The following is a 14,197-nucleotide window of genomic DNA, read 5'->3' as shown; positions in this document are numbered from 1 at the left end:
GATAGGAGTTGCTGGGCAAGAGACTAAGGACCACGCAAAAGGGTCTATTTTATTCCTGCAGGTACGCGAGGTTCCAATGGTACGCCATGCCCAGCCATTTACCCAGTGAGGACATAATGCCAAGAAGAAGAAGAATAAGTGGAAAAATACATTTACGTTGTGTTAAAATTTTCCACGATAAGATCTTCTACTATTTCTTATTCTACTTCTTGGCATTACGTACTCACTGGGACAGAGCCTGCTTTAGTTGTACCATTGAGTAATAATTAACGTATTGAACGAATCATAATAGGTACGCAATTTTATTGTTTTAATGTCATCTTACAGATCTTAAACTTTCATACCATAAAGTGCCGTAATTAAGCGCAATTTTGGAATCAAACTTTTGAATGAAAAATTAGTAAATGAGTATTGCATCAACAAAAAAGCTTTATGAGAGGATCGCTTCATACTCTTCAAGGGTTGTGTATGGTCTAATCCACCGGTGTACTAAATTAACTCCGTCTGATAATTATGACACTTGAGCGGGGCACGCTCCCGTATGATCACCACGTGATCTGGACCCGCTCTAGTGTCAAATTTCTTGAACCGAGTGAATTTAGTACACCTGTGGATAAATTCATTGAGCAAGTAGCCATTTTCTCGAATTTTTAGACCATTCCTCCCAACTATGGTCTAATCCACCAGTGTACTAAATTCACTCGGTCTGAGAATTGTGACACTTGAGCGGGGCACGCTCCCGTATGATCTCCACGTGATCTGGACCCGCTCTAGTGTCAAAATTCTTCGACCGAGTCAGTTTAGTACACCAGTGGATAAGACCATTTAGCTGTAATACATACAACTGTATACACTAGTTTGTAAAGTAGACTCACCTCTTTATGTGATGTATCCTCAGGTTGTGGTACCTGATCATCGCTCGTAGGGCGATCTGGCTGCTGAGGCGCCTCAGTGACCGGAGCAACTTGCGTTGCCTCGGTTAAAACTGCACCCGGTTCAATCTGCTCGCGAGGCCTCTCGATTGGTGGTCTCAATATACCACTCGGCGTCTCACGATTAACACTAATACCGGTATCGAGGCACGTGCTGGTATCCGAAATGATTATTTGCGGCGCAGAAATGTTCACGGACGAGTCCGGGAAAAGCATTTGATTGCCGAGTCCCGTGTCCAACATCTGGCTGGTGTGATCGAGTGGAACCTCTGTCAAAGCCGGAATCGATGGAATAACTGGCTCGATCACCGGAGGAAGCGTCGTTTCTCCAATTGGGACCGAGACGGGGACACCTTGTAGCTGCTGCTCTTCACGTTCTTCGTGCTGTGGTCTCTCTTGAATGGGATACAGCTTGGACTGATTGGCTGTTGGTTCCCTGATGGAACTAAGTTCAGCTTGCGTTGCCGACACGTCACGCATAACAGGATGCTCTTCAATGCCATTTGGAAGCGAGGGTCTTATCGAAAGCCTTTCGGCTGAGGTACGTGCATGCTGGATAGTGCCGGTAGGGCGAGATTCAATTATGCATTGTATCAAAGCTCGTGACTGCTCATACATGTCCAAGTTATCAATGAAGTCATATTCGAAAACAGTTCGAAGTTTCATTGTAACGGGGATTGAGTTCTCTGTATAAGTGGGAACCTTCCGGAAGATGTTACGAGAACGGCGAGAACGTGGCACTGTTGTTGCCTCTGATGATGATGATTCAATCCGAACGGGGGCAGGTACATTAGATGATTCGACTGCAGCTGGTGTAGCCACTTGTAGTATTGGTGCCACCTGTTGCACTGAGGTCGGTTCTGCATCTTGAGCAGGTTCCAATGTTGGAGCTTGGACTGATTCTGGAACTATACCGGCTGCAATGATTTCTGCTGACTGCGGTGCATCTTGACTAGGAACATTCACAAGAGTATCTGCTGGTATTATTTCGTCTGTTGGTCCAACCTACAACATAATGATAAAATTAGTACCCAAGTAACCATGGAGCATTTAAAATAGCATACACACAGCACGGTAGACGCAATAAGCTTCTTTTTACCGTGACACACAGCATTATATGCGTTGGCACGGCAACGCAATAAGTGCTTATCAAGCGTATAGCTGTCATTAGTGCTTCCCCAATGCAGGTTTTGGCGAAATAACGGGCTGCTTCAATGCTACACCTTCAGGAACGTTGCATTTAACTGTCAAAAAAGTGTAACGTCTTGGTGGTGAGCGAAGAAAAAAACAAAATGTTGACCCTCTTCTCTTCTCTTCTCTTTCTCTCGTGTCATGGTTTCTGTTATTGGAGCTTGTTGTTGTTGTGGTGAAGTTTTTTTTGCTCAGATCCCAGTTTGGGATTCGTAATGAGAATTTGGCGATTATAAGTTTTTCGATGGCGATGCTTCGCGCAGCAGGAACTGCTACGGAACGTTGGGTGACGAGCGATGAATTTGTGCCCTACTTAAGCTAGCCCTTTTGAGGTTCGAAAATATTGTATAGCCAGTAAATGATCGAGATACTGGCATGCATTAAATAAAGTGAAAGAGGAAAGCGAGTGGATTTTGTAATTATCCGTAGTATCTTGTACGAGTTGATTCAACTTATAATATGTTCCTTCTTTTGTAAAATGATAACATTTATTCTTAGCGTACACCTTCTGGAAAAATGTGAGTCTGGGAGGTACAAATCACGCATGAGCTAATTTCTTCCAAATCTCGTGAACCATTTGCGGCAACGTAGCTGTTGATGTTTTATCGGTATTCTGCGTGGTTTTCCATAAGTTCGAGTGCTTTGTGAAATCTATTCTCGCATCATAGCCGCGAACAATTATGTCAGGCTACCGAAAAAAACATACACACAAACGAGCGATTGGTTAGAAAGAGACAAAACGCTTTGTCGAATCGTAACATATGTGCTTTACTCTTCTTTTTAGCAATTGAATAGCAACAAACAAGCATCTCGGTTGCACAGAACAAAAATAAGCTCTTGCAGTGGACATGCTTCTTAAGAACAGATTGATTTTAAATAGCAGTGCTTCTGCTGATTTGAGACGGCTATGCAATCAAACTGCTTTGATATGACAGAAAGCACCTGAAATGTTGTAAGCAGTCTGCTGTGCTGCTTATTCAAATGCTTAGTGGTTACCTGGGTATAACTCAAAATGCCCATGTGGTTAATGAATAGCGAAGATTGTTACCTGTTGTTCTTGCTCCTGATCATTCGGTAATTTTTCCGCCAAAGCTGGTGGTTTAATTGCACTGAGATCTGTGTTGTAGAATCGACGAATATTCGGATTCGGTACAATGGGTGTTGATGCGCTGATTCCTGCTCCCGTCGCGGAGGGTGGAGGCATTGCTTCTGTCGTTGGCAACGGAGCTACTTCTAACTCTTCAAACCATCCTGCAATTGATGGCCGCGCAAGACTCGGAAACTCTCCTCTCAAACGATCCAAGACGGAACGGTCGCTAACGGGCATTGGATGGTCGACTCCGAAAAACGCTGCAGCATCTCCCGGTGGTCCAAGGTCCAGATCTTCCTCAATGGTACCGATCGGTACAGATGGGACCTCTGCAGGTGGTTCTTCAAGCAAGAGCTCTTTTGGTGGCATTGCTTGAGAAAGGTCAACCTGGTTCATGGACACATCCAAAGCCCGTTCGATTCCATCTGCAGGGGTGGACGTTTCCATAGGCTCTTGCTGCACCGGGGCCACGGATCTCTCAACTTCTGCGTCTGGCTGCGCCGGCTCTTCGGCCATACGTCTCTCAATATTGTCTACCAAATGCCGGATGTCGCTCGTGTCTTGCGGTGCGTCCTGTTCAGTACTTCCCTCCACATGATGTGGCAGTTCGGGGCCAGGCACATAGCGCACTATCACTGGAGGAGCCACAGGCCGCTGGGGTTTATCGCGGAAACGCTTCTTGATTCGTTCAGCTTTCTCTGTAATATCAAATACACAGGGTAACAAAAATGACATTTATGCGTATCATTTATGCCGTGAGCAACTCCGAATCTACAAAAGACATAAATAACACGGCACCGCTAAAACGTCAAACAGCGAATCCGTGCATAGGTCCATAGAGTATCATCGTACCTGCCACACGATATACGAATGCGAAAATGGCAACTTTGGCAAAGAAAGCTCTCAGTTAATAACTGTGGAAGTGCTCATAAGAACAAAAAGCTGAGATGCAGGCTCTGTCTCAGTGAGGACGTAACGCCAAGAAGAAAAAGAAGCATTTGAACCACTATGTCTTTCAATACTTTCGATTTTAATTAGGCAAGAATTCTTTGAAATAAACTTTATAGATTAACTTACTTTCCCGCAACTGATAGAACACTTCCAGGTGGCTTGCTTCCGCCGTCGTCAAGCTCCGCAACTGTTCCGTGTTGAAATTGCTTCTGTAGTATTCCTCGAAACATGTCGTTCTGAAAAACGGCCACAGATGATAACTGATTACCTACTCGAATCAAGTTAAGATGAAAGCCCACTTACGATAAATCACGGTATTCCTGGTCCGACAATAAATCCGATTTCCGGACCTTCCCCGGGGAGCGCAGCAATCTTTGAAACACTTTCTTGGACATTTTTTAGAAAATGAGTAGATTCGTTGTTCCGAATGAAATTGATTTCAATTTTTAATTGATTTTTCGTAGCAAACTTGTGCAAAATGCGTTTTGTTTTCATGAATTGATTGACTGACCGCGGTTGCCTTTCACCATCTATGGATGAAAAAAACCGTTATTTTTATCATCGTCTCAACTTCACACAAACACACAGCCGCACAGAAATATTTCACAAACCGTTAGCTATTGCTCACACCTTGAAAAAAAATTCACTCTACACCTAGTAAATCATGCTAAAATATTGAAACATCTTTCCAGAATGAATTTATATTCCATACACTCTGCGTCGTTAAATCTCGATTACTTTTTCAAATCGACGTAAGTAACTTCCATACGGTTTTGAGAAAACTAATTGAGAAGAATCACAACCTGTCTTCTAAAACTGTTTTAAAATGAATCCCCTTTTTAACCTATTTTCGCCGTGTACATCGCTCAAATTTTGCATACAATCAGATCGCGTTCAAAAACTAGGTATTGTGCATTTAGACAAAACTTGTCGGGAGGTCGCTGGCAAACTGGCAACTTTGCTTACTTCCGATAACTTTTTTCTGTTCAAATCATATCATCCCGCAACACTGCACCTAGCAAATCAAAACAAAAACATCGTGCAGGATGACACACTAATGTCGTTTTCGTTTTTAGGAACTGGGTCGGTGATCAACACATAAACAAACAAACGTCAAGCAAATCGTAGTTCGGTCGAACCTGAATCGGGTTGGGGTTGAAACTGTGATTCAGAACGGGTTGCGCCAGTTCCAACCTGGGTTCAAAAACGAATTCGATATAATACTCCACTGCACTGTGACGTCACGCATCAATTTTGACAAGTACTGGTCCTGTTGTTTACAGTTTGGACTTAGTACTTATTTCGAATCATTCTTAATTTCGTGAAAGTTTGCTGCGAGGAGAGGTCAAATCCACTGCAGATACCCACGGATCGTATTATTCTATCTTCCTACCGTGAAAAATCGTCACCATCAGCATGCTGGTGATAGAAATGCGAAGATGAAAAAATGATGGAAAAAACGTCCGAAACGTAAACAACAGGACCAGCAGCTGTCAAATAAGTGAGGTTAGGCTCGTCATATGCAGCGCTCTATGGGTGTGAAAAATCTCCTGTGGAACTTTTGCCTTGCCACATCATGGAATAGGACTGATTCACGGCGGTAAATGTCCACCAGCCATTCCCGTATTCCGCCACTGAGTTTCTCAAATACCTGTTTTCGCTGTTTTTTCTTACGGATTCCATTTTATTTGTAGGCATGTTGTCGGTGCACTGTATCGGACTTTACTTCCCTTTTCTGCTAACCAAAACAAGTTCATTCTCATCATAAGGTAGCTGCCAAATTCAAATGTCAAAAAACTTCGGAAGTAAGTTCGGAAGTCGGAAGTCTGGACTTCCGAACTTCAATTTAGTGCTGGCGACACAATAGTTTCTATTATTTTCAACAAAAATAATTATAACAAAATGATAAGCCGTTTCATACAGTTACTTTCGACATTTTTCTACCAGTGTAAAATCGGCTCAAGTAGTGTTTTGTTTTGATTCGCGTTTTGTTTTGATTCACGAAATTAAGAATGATTCGAAAAAAGTACTAAGTCCAAACTGTAAACAACAGGACCAGTACCTGTCAAAATTGATGTGTGACGTCACAGTGCAGTGGAGTATACAGCGGGGCGGCGAAAGTAGTGGTTAGGTTGCGAAAGTTGAAAATCTTACTTTCGTCGTTTTGTAAATCCGGAAATTAAACATTCTAAAAGTGAAAAATCTAGTTGGGTAGGAGTGGAACATGTGGAATTTCGCCTGCGAAACACGTAGGATCAATAAAGTAAGTTTATTCACTTTTTTGACTTGAGACTGTTTGAATAAGTTTTCGAGAAATATGTTAAATAAACGCTCATAGGGATAATTCAAATATTACGTAACGCATCAGGAGGAAGGAGGTAGTGTTATACATATTTTATATTTCCTTACATAAGCTGTTACGTCCACCACGGGAGGGGGTAAAATATTAACAAATTTTAAGTTACGTAATATTTGAATCATCCCATTGGAAATGTGACAAAAATCTGGTCAGTGCACAATGGTCGGGATCCATATAAAGGGGCGGCCAAAACTACCAAAAACTTTTTTGAGATTTTTTTGATTTTTTTAATTTTTATATATACCTCATGTGTTATATTATTATGGTCCTTAATTGAAATTGAACTAACATTTAAATTTCTATGACTTTTATGACGGCAAACCGGCTGAAGTCAAAAAATTGAAAAATGTAACAATAAAATAGAGCACAAAATTTATAATATAGGAATGCAATATTTCCCCAAAGTTATCCACTATCTGAAAGCTTATGGTTCAACACCTTTATCGAGCATGAGGATGGAAAAAAATATTTGGTTGAAGTTTTAATACTATTCAATATTACACTTTAGTAATTTTGATGATTTTGAACATGAAAAACAACTCTTGTCGCGTCATGTCGCCGCCATTTCGAATATTGCACATCAAAAAGCATCCTTAGATCTTACAAAAAACCTTTAAAATTTTTGCAGAAATTTGCTGATTTGCAAGTTAGAGCTATTTGAATAACACAATATTTTACATATATTTTGACGATATTTTTCATACAAAGTTTATTTAAAATATATTTTACCAGTATTTATACATATATTAATCAAACTCGATCAAATACAAACAAAATTTGTGCTTTCAGCCCAGTTTGATAACAATTTAATAATTTTAAAAATCTTTTTTTTTTCAGTTACGTAAAATGTGAATAACCCGTTCTGAAACAACAAAAACGTCAAATAACATATTCAGATTACATATCTCATCGATTAAGGTGATAAAAATAGTTTTGGCCAAACTTCACTTTTTTCCGACCATTGTGCAGTGGCTCTTTTGATGGAAAATGGCTCGAAGAGAAGAGATTATTCAGCGAGATTTATAAGAGCAAGACTGACTAGAATTCGGAGTGGGATTGTTTTGTGGTGCAATTAAAACGTTGCATACTTGCTGGCGTTATGGCCGGTACGCTGATCATAAGTACTGTGCAAAAGGATAGGACAAGAAACGGTCAAGGAATGATTCCGCTACCGAAATTACTTGAGCTGTACGCAGCTGAGAAGTAGAGCTGATTTCATAACATCGGTAACGCCTGCCGTACAAATCAAAGGGAGCTGTCACTTTTCCGAACGGAAAAATGTGCCGCTCAATTATTCCGCAAGTAAAAGTGACATTTCGCTCATACTGAATCAGCTGTCAAAATTACTTGGGTAAAAAGGAGAAATTTTACTTGAGTGATTTACGTTTCAGGTCCGTACTTGGCTTTAAACAGAACAACAGACGAAGACTACCAAAAAATTCTTCTCAGATTCTGAGTTATATGATACCGTTTTGACTCATATTCCGAACACTTAAGGCCAACAGTGACTTCAAGAGCATCTGATAAGCATAAATTAACTGATAATTGTGAAAACTGCAATTTCTTCGCGAAGCCTAAGTGTTAGCTGTTGAGTGTACCTATAATTTGTTTTATTGAAACTTGTTTAGTATTGTTTTTACATAAAAGTATGGAACAACATTTTGTTTCAAATGCCGAACACTGTATTCATTCTGTCTCATATTCCGAACATCTTGATTCAAATTCCGAACAGCACGAATAAATCGAGTTCAAATGAATAATTTCGTAAACAAATTTATCTGAGCTAGTTCTAGTGGTCTCGAACTAGAGAATCGTCACTACTCCCGAGGTATAAAACATATTGGAAGATGTTAAAATTGATTTGCAATTGACTGCCATTTCCTGGTATTTTCTTGACATATTTCAGCGAAATATTTCAACCTAGTCGCCATACTAAAACGGAGTGTTCGAAATATGAGTCTGTTCGGAATTTGAGACAAAACGGTACAACGTGTTGGCCAAACTTCAAGAAAACTACGGCTTATGGTTACCATACACGGAGACGGAATTAAACTCAATTTTGGGTTGTTTCAACGCAATTCCGTAGTTGAGCCCAATAACTCAATTTTGGCTAAATTTCCAAGGTCCCCACTAGGTAGTTTGGCTTTAATTCCGTTAGAAAAGTATACTCAATTTTGGGTTGATTTAACGCAAAATTGAGTTCTTTCGACCCAAACATAAGAAAAGTTGCATTTACCCAAATTTGGCTTATTGGGCCAAAGTACCCCCATTGGGTAGATGCAGCTCTCTCTATTTTTGACAACATTCGTGTGGGAGAAAGAGAAAACCGAGAGATTTTGGGTTGAAACTATAATCGATATACTTAATTTTGGGTAAAGTAAACTCAAAAATTAGGTAAAAATATTTCTCCGTGTATATATAACGCGGTGCTGAGTTGTCACATAATCCACCGGCGTACTAAATTCACTCGGTTCAAGAATTGTGACACTTGAGCGGGGCACGCTCCCGTATAGTGGTTATCACGTCCAATGGTATGGGTGCCCTAGTGTAGATGTAGTTGTGAACCTTAGAGGAAAACAATATGCACTCTGTCTCAAAAAACACCCAGAATCCGGGTATAAATTTTTCAAATTGGGTAATATTTCCATATGCATTTTGATGAGTCTGGAAAACGTGTGCAAGTTTCTTTGAGGAAAACAAAAACAAACTGTGTATGACGAGCGTAAGCTAGTCTACGTGTGTTCAAATGTCACTAAGCTCTACACGCTCGTTCAAATCTACTCAAAAGAGAGTAGCTGTGATGTTAAAGTCACCAAAATAGCTTTGGTGAGCGAATTTGACGGATAGCGCCGACAATTTTTGTCGCATAGGATTCATCGAATGTAGCGCGGTTGTTGCACCATGGCCAGATTCATTTCCTGAGCGCGTGCACGGAAAGAAATAACAATTGTGATTTAAAAAAAAAACAGTAGCGGAAAATCAACTGATGATCATTGTCGTTCTACTATTATCAAACATTTTAATAAAAATAAAATGCTTTTAGAAGTGCGCAGCAATGCTAAATCGGTCTGATGTATTCTGCGCAGTTCATATATATTTTCCACACGTTCTCCTATAATTGTTTTTAATCCACTTCGATACCGTCAATCCGCCCCCAAACTGAATGGCGTACACTCAGCTTAAGGTGATTATAAAACGAAGCCAAACAAGGGCACAAGACTGGAGAATCTGACAACAGTTTGCGTTGAAAACCAATCAATCTGCTTGCTTGCTGGTGGTGACTAATGGGATAAATTTTCAACGGTGAGAGCTGTTTGGTTCTCAAGTCTTGTGCTTTTGAAAATTTGAGGTGTGGCTTTGTTCTATAATCACCTTAACGCAATTTATAATTAAGTATTGAGTTGTAAATATTAGTATATATTAGTTGTGTTCCTAGAGGACATCTTGAAAATTCACTGAGATTCTTTCAGAAACCCTTCTGAAATTATTATATGTAGTTATTTCTTTGATCGCTCTGATTTTTCCAATAACCTCCTTGGGATTTCCTATTGGACTATCCCAGAAACCCATCTTGGGTTATTATGGAAATCCTTTCAAGATTCTGCTGTAAAATTCTGGAATTCTGCCGAAAATGATTTAATGATTGCTTTCCAGTGTAATGGAATCTATTTTAAAAATCTGGGTTCGGGGATTCTCACAAATTTTCTCGGGATTTCTTCTGGAAATCCAATCGAAATTATTATTTAAATTCTGATATTTTCCTCGTAATTCTTCAGTATTTCTTCCGTGAAACTCTTTGAAAGTTCTTCAAAATCCCTTTGAGATTCTTTCCGAAAAATGTCTTAGATTATACCTATTATTCTAGAATACTCTCGGAAAGACGCCTGAGACTATAATCAAAAAAATCTATTATTTCACTTCACTTTCTTCCGTGCAAATTCTTGGGATTCTTTCGGAAATTCCTCTGGAATTCTTTTGTAAATCTCAATGGAATTCTCCCAGAAATCCCTGTGGAATACTTCCGAAAATCCTGCTAAGAATCTTCCAGATGACGGGGATTTTTTTAAATCTTTATTTATGGAAATCATCCGAAAATTCCTCTGTAATTGTTTGTAAATCCTCCTTATATTCTTACAGAAATCCTTCTTATATTCTTACAGATTTATTGCTATTGATTTTATTGTTTCTGCCTGAGATAATTTTGTATATCCAGAATTATTCCGAAAATTCCTTCGTGATTCTTTAGAATTTTTTTCTAAGATTTTTTGAGAAAAAAAAACTCTGTGATTCTTCTGGAAATTCATAAGGAAGTGTTTTTGATTTTTTTTCCATTGATTTTCCTTGAAAATTTTCTTAAATCCTTGGCAGAATTTTCTGAAAATCCCTCTTGACTTCAAATGGAAATCCTCCAAGAAAACTACCGGACAGTCACTGGGACTATAAAAAAATACCTATGAGATTCTTTGATTACTGATTTCTTTTTCTGAGCATCTTTTGAAATCTTTTTAATGGTTCTGGAAATTCCATTTGAAATTATTCCGTAAATCTTTCTGGAGCTCTTCTGGACATCGTAATTATTCTGGAAAATATTCATGAAATCGTCTGGATGTCTGTGACTTTTCATTGAATCTTCAGGGGTTCTTGCGAAATAACTTCTGGGATTCTTTTGGATATCACTGTAAAAAAACATTCAAAATCCATTCGAAATTCTCCTGAGATTGTTTCAGGAATTTACGAGAATCCTTAAAATAATTCCTTTAGAAATCTCCCTAATAATATTTTAGTGATTTCTCTGTGGTTCTTCTGTAAAACGACCTGGCATTCTTCCGGAAATCCTACTTTAATTCCAAAGCAATTTCCAGAAGAATTTTCAGAAGGATATTTTTAAGAATTATGTATATTTTTCCCTAAGAATCTCAATGTATTTAAACAAAATACCAGGACAATTTACAGTTCAATCCCACAAAAACTTCCGGTGGAATTCTTGAATGCTTATCATTCAAGCAGAATTCCAGTCGTATTTCCGGATGAATTTCGGCAGGTTTTACGGAAGAATCCCAGCAGAATTTCTTGAAAAATTCCAGTAAAATTTCTGGAAGAATCTTTGAAAGATGTTTTGAAGTCCTCCAGCAGGATAACAGAAAGAAATCTGGGGGTATTGTAGAAGAATTTCCGAAAGAATCCTAGAGAGATAGTCGAAATAATAACAGTTTTCTTGAAAAATTCAGGAAACTCCCAGAGTCTAGAGGTAATTCGGGAAGAATTTCTGCAAGAATCCTTAACAGAAGGATTTGAAGGATCCTCAGAAAGATTTTCGAAAGTATCCCAGAAGGCTTCCCGAAAGAATGCTAGAAAGATATCTGGAAGATTTCCTACAGGTTTATTGGAAGAGTCCCAGACAAATTTCAAGAATATGGACGTAAAAATCTCAGTGGCATTTCTAGAATAATTTCAGAAAGATTTTCGGAAGCATCCTCGAAAGTATTCTAAAGGGATTCCGAAAGCATCTCAGGTGATTTCCGGAAGAATACCAGAGGTATTCTCGTAATAATCCCAGAAGTATTTCCGGAAAAAGGCCAGAGTTATTTTCAGAGGAATTCTCGACGAATTTGTAGTAGAGTCGTAGTACATTTTTTGGCAAAATCCTCTAAAAATATCCAGAAGAATTGCATCAGGATTTTTGTTAAAATCTTCCATTGAATTTCCGCGCGCTTTCTGCAGAGCTGTCAAACAGACTTTTGTGCCTTCCTTCTTTCGCTCTCCTTCAACTCAACAACTCAGCACGATCCACCTCGCGGTGGATTGGTGAGCTGTCTGGTTGTTGCAGATGAACACTTATCGTGTAGCGTGACATCATCATTGACAGTAAGCGTGCAACTCACCAGACAAACGATAGGTGTAATTAACAACTGGACTTTGGTGAGCGAATTTGACGGATAGCGCCGACAATTTTTGTCGCATACACTGTAAGATCAAAGTACCCTTTAAAGGGTAAAAAAGTACCCTTTTTGAGAGAAACTAGTTTAACTCATAAAAAGAGTAAAGGGCCTTTACTCATTAAAGAGTACACCGCTTGTACGTCAAATCAACGAGTAAATTTCACCCATTATGTCAAACTAGATAATTGAGAAACAGAGTAAAATTTACTCTCTTTGAAATATGAAAATTTAATAGAATTTTAAATTTATTTTTATTTAATAAGCAACACAAGAGTCAAAAAAATATAAAAACATTTTATTCAATAACATATTTACAATGTTCTGATACGGAAGAATCATTAACTAAATGCTGATTTGCTTATCTGCCATATAGAGCTGCTGTTGCTGGAGGAACAGCAGAACATGCTTGGTATTTTCTCACAGCAAAGGCTTCCTGTAAAATTAAATTATTCACTTAATTTGAACAGGACAGGAACATTTAGTTTATTGAACCTACCTTGGAGCTATACGTATTTCTGGAAGCTTTTTTTCAGAGAAAACCAACCGAATTCTAGTTTGGTAGATAGCTTTACTATTATATGTTACAAGAAATTTTTCACCCATTAAAGAGTAAACCATCGGAATTTACAAATGGGCACAAATTACCCACTATGCAAAATTTTGAATTACCCCTTATTTTGACAGCTTCATATATCAGAAAAAAGTGGGTATTTTTTACACCTTAAAGGGTAATGTCAGGTTTACAGTGTAGGATTCATCGAATGCAGCGCGGTTGTTGCACCATGGCCAGATTCATTTCCCGAGCGCGTGCACGGAAAGAAATAACAATTGTGATTTAAAAACAACAGTAGCGGAAAATCAACTGATGATGTCGTTCTACTATTATCAAACATTTTAATAAAAATAAAATGCTTTTAGAAGTGCGCAGCAATGCTAAATCGGTCTGATGTATTCTGCGCAGTTCGTATGTATTTTCCACACGTTCTCCTATAATTGTTTTTAATCCACTTCGATACCGTCAATCCGCCCCCAAACTGGATGGCGTACACTCAGCTTAAGGTGATTATAAAACGAAGCCAAACAAGGGCACAAGGTCTTGTGCTTTTGAAAATTTGAGGTGTGGCTTTGTTCTATAATCACCTTAACGCAATTTATAATTAAGTATTGAGTTGTAAATATTAGTATATATTAGTTGTGTTGCTAGAGGACATCTTGAAAATTCACTGAGATTCTTTCAGAAACCCTTCTTTGATCGCTTTGATCGCTCTGATTTTTCCAATAACCTCCTTGGGACTTCCTATTGGACTATCCCAGAAACCCATCTTGGGTTATTATGGAAATCCTTTCAGGATTCTGCTGTAAAATTCTGGAATTCTGCCGTAAAATTCTGGAATTCTGCCGAAAATGATTTAATGATTGCTTTCCAGTGTAATGGAATCTATTTTAAAAATCTGGGTTCGGAGATTCTCACAAAATTTCTCGGGATTTCTTCTGGAAATCCAATCGAAATTATTATTTAAATTCTGATATTTTCCTCGTAATTCTTCAGTATTTCTTCCGTGAAACTCTTTGAAAGTTCTTCAAAATCCCTTTGAGATTCTTTCCGAAAAATTTCTTAGATTATACCTATTATTCTAGAATACTCTCGGAAAGACGCCTGAGACTATAATCAAAAAAATCTATTATTTCACTTCACTTTCTTCCGTGCAAATTCTTGGGATTCTTTCGGAAATTC

At 38.6% G+C, this 14,197-nt stretch overlaps 1 protein-coding gene across 1 annotated transcript in view; it reads right to left on the bottom strand.

Moving 5' to 3' along the window:
* Window positions 1-4,714, bottom strand: part of LOC110676884 (translation initiation factor IF-2-like) — a 35,627-nt gene extending 30,913 nt beyond the window's left edge. Inside the window, exons 1-4 of the mRNA XM_021846437.1 lie at window positions 4,468-4,714; window positions 4,291-4,400; window positions 3,172-3,911; window positions 876-1,937 (exon numbers count right to left, since the gene is read on the bottom strand). Of these exons, the coding sequence (XP_021702129.1) occupies window positions 876-1,937; window positions 3,172-3,911; window positions 4,291-4,400; window positions 4,468-4,559 (2,004 nt within the window). The 5' untranslated portion in view covers window positions 4,560-4,714. The remainder of the gene's footprint in view (window positions 1-875; window positions 1,938-3,171; window positions 3,912-4,290; window positions 4,401-4,467) is intronic.
* Between the last annotated feature and the right edge of the window lie 9,483 nt (window positions 4,715-14,197).

Source organism: Aedes aegypti, chromosome 2 (genome assembly GCF_002204515.2).
Source record: "Aedes aegypti strain LVP_AGWG chromosome 2, AaegL5.0 Primary Assembly, whole genome shotgun sequence".
Lineage (NCBI taxonomy): Eukaryota > Metazoa > Arthropoda > Insecta > Diptera > Culicidae > Aedes > Aedes aegypti.
Note: the sequence above shows the minus strand (reverse complement) of the source record. Positions and strands in the feature narration are given on the sequence as shown.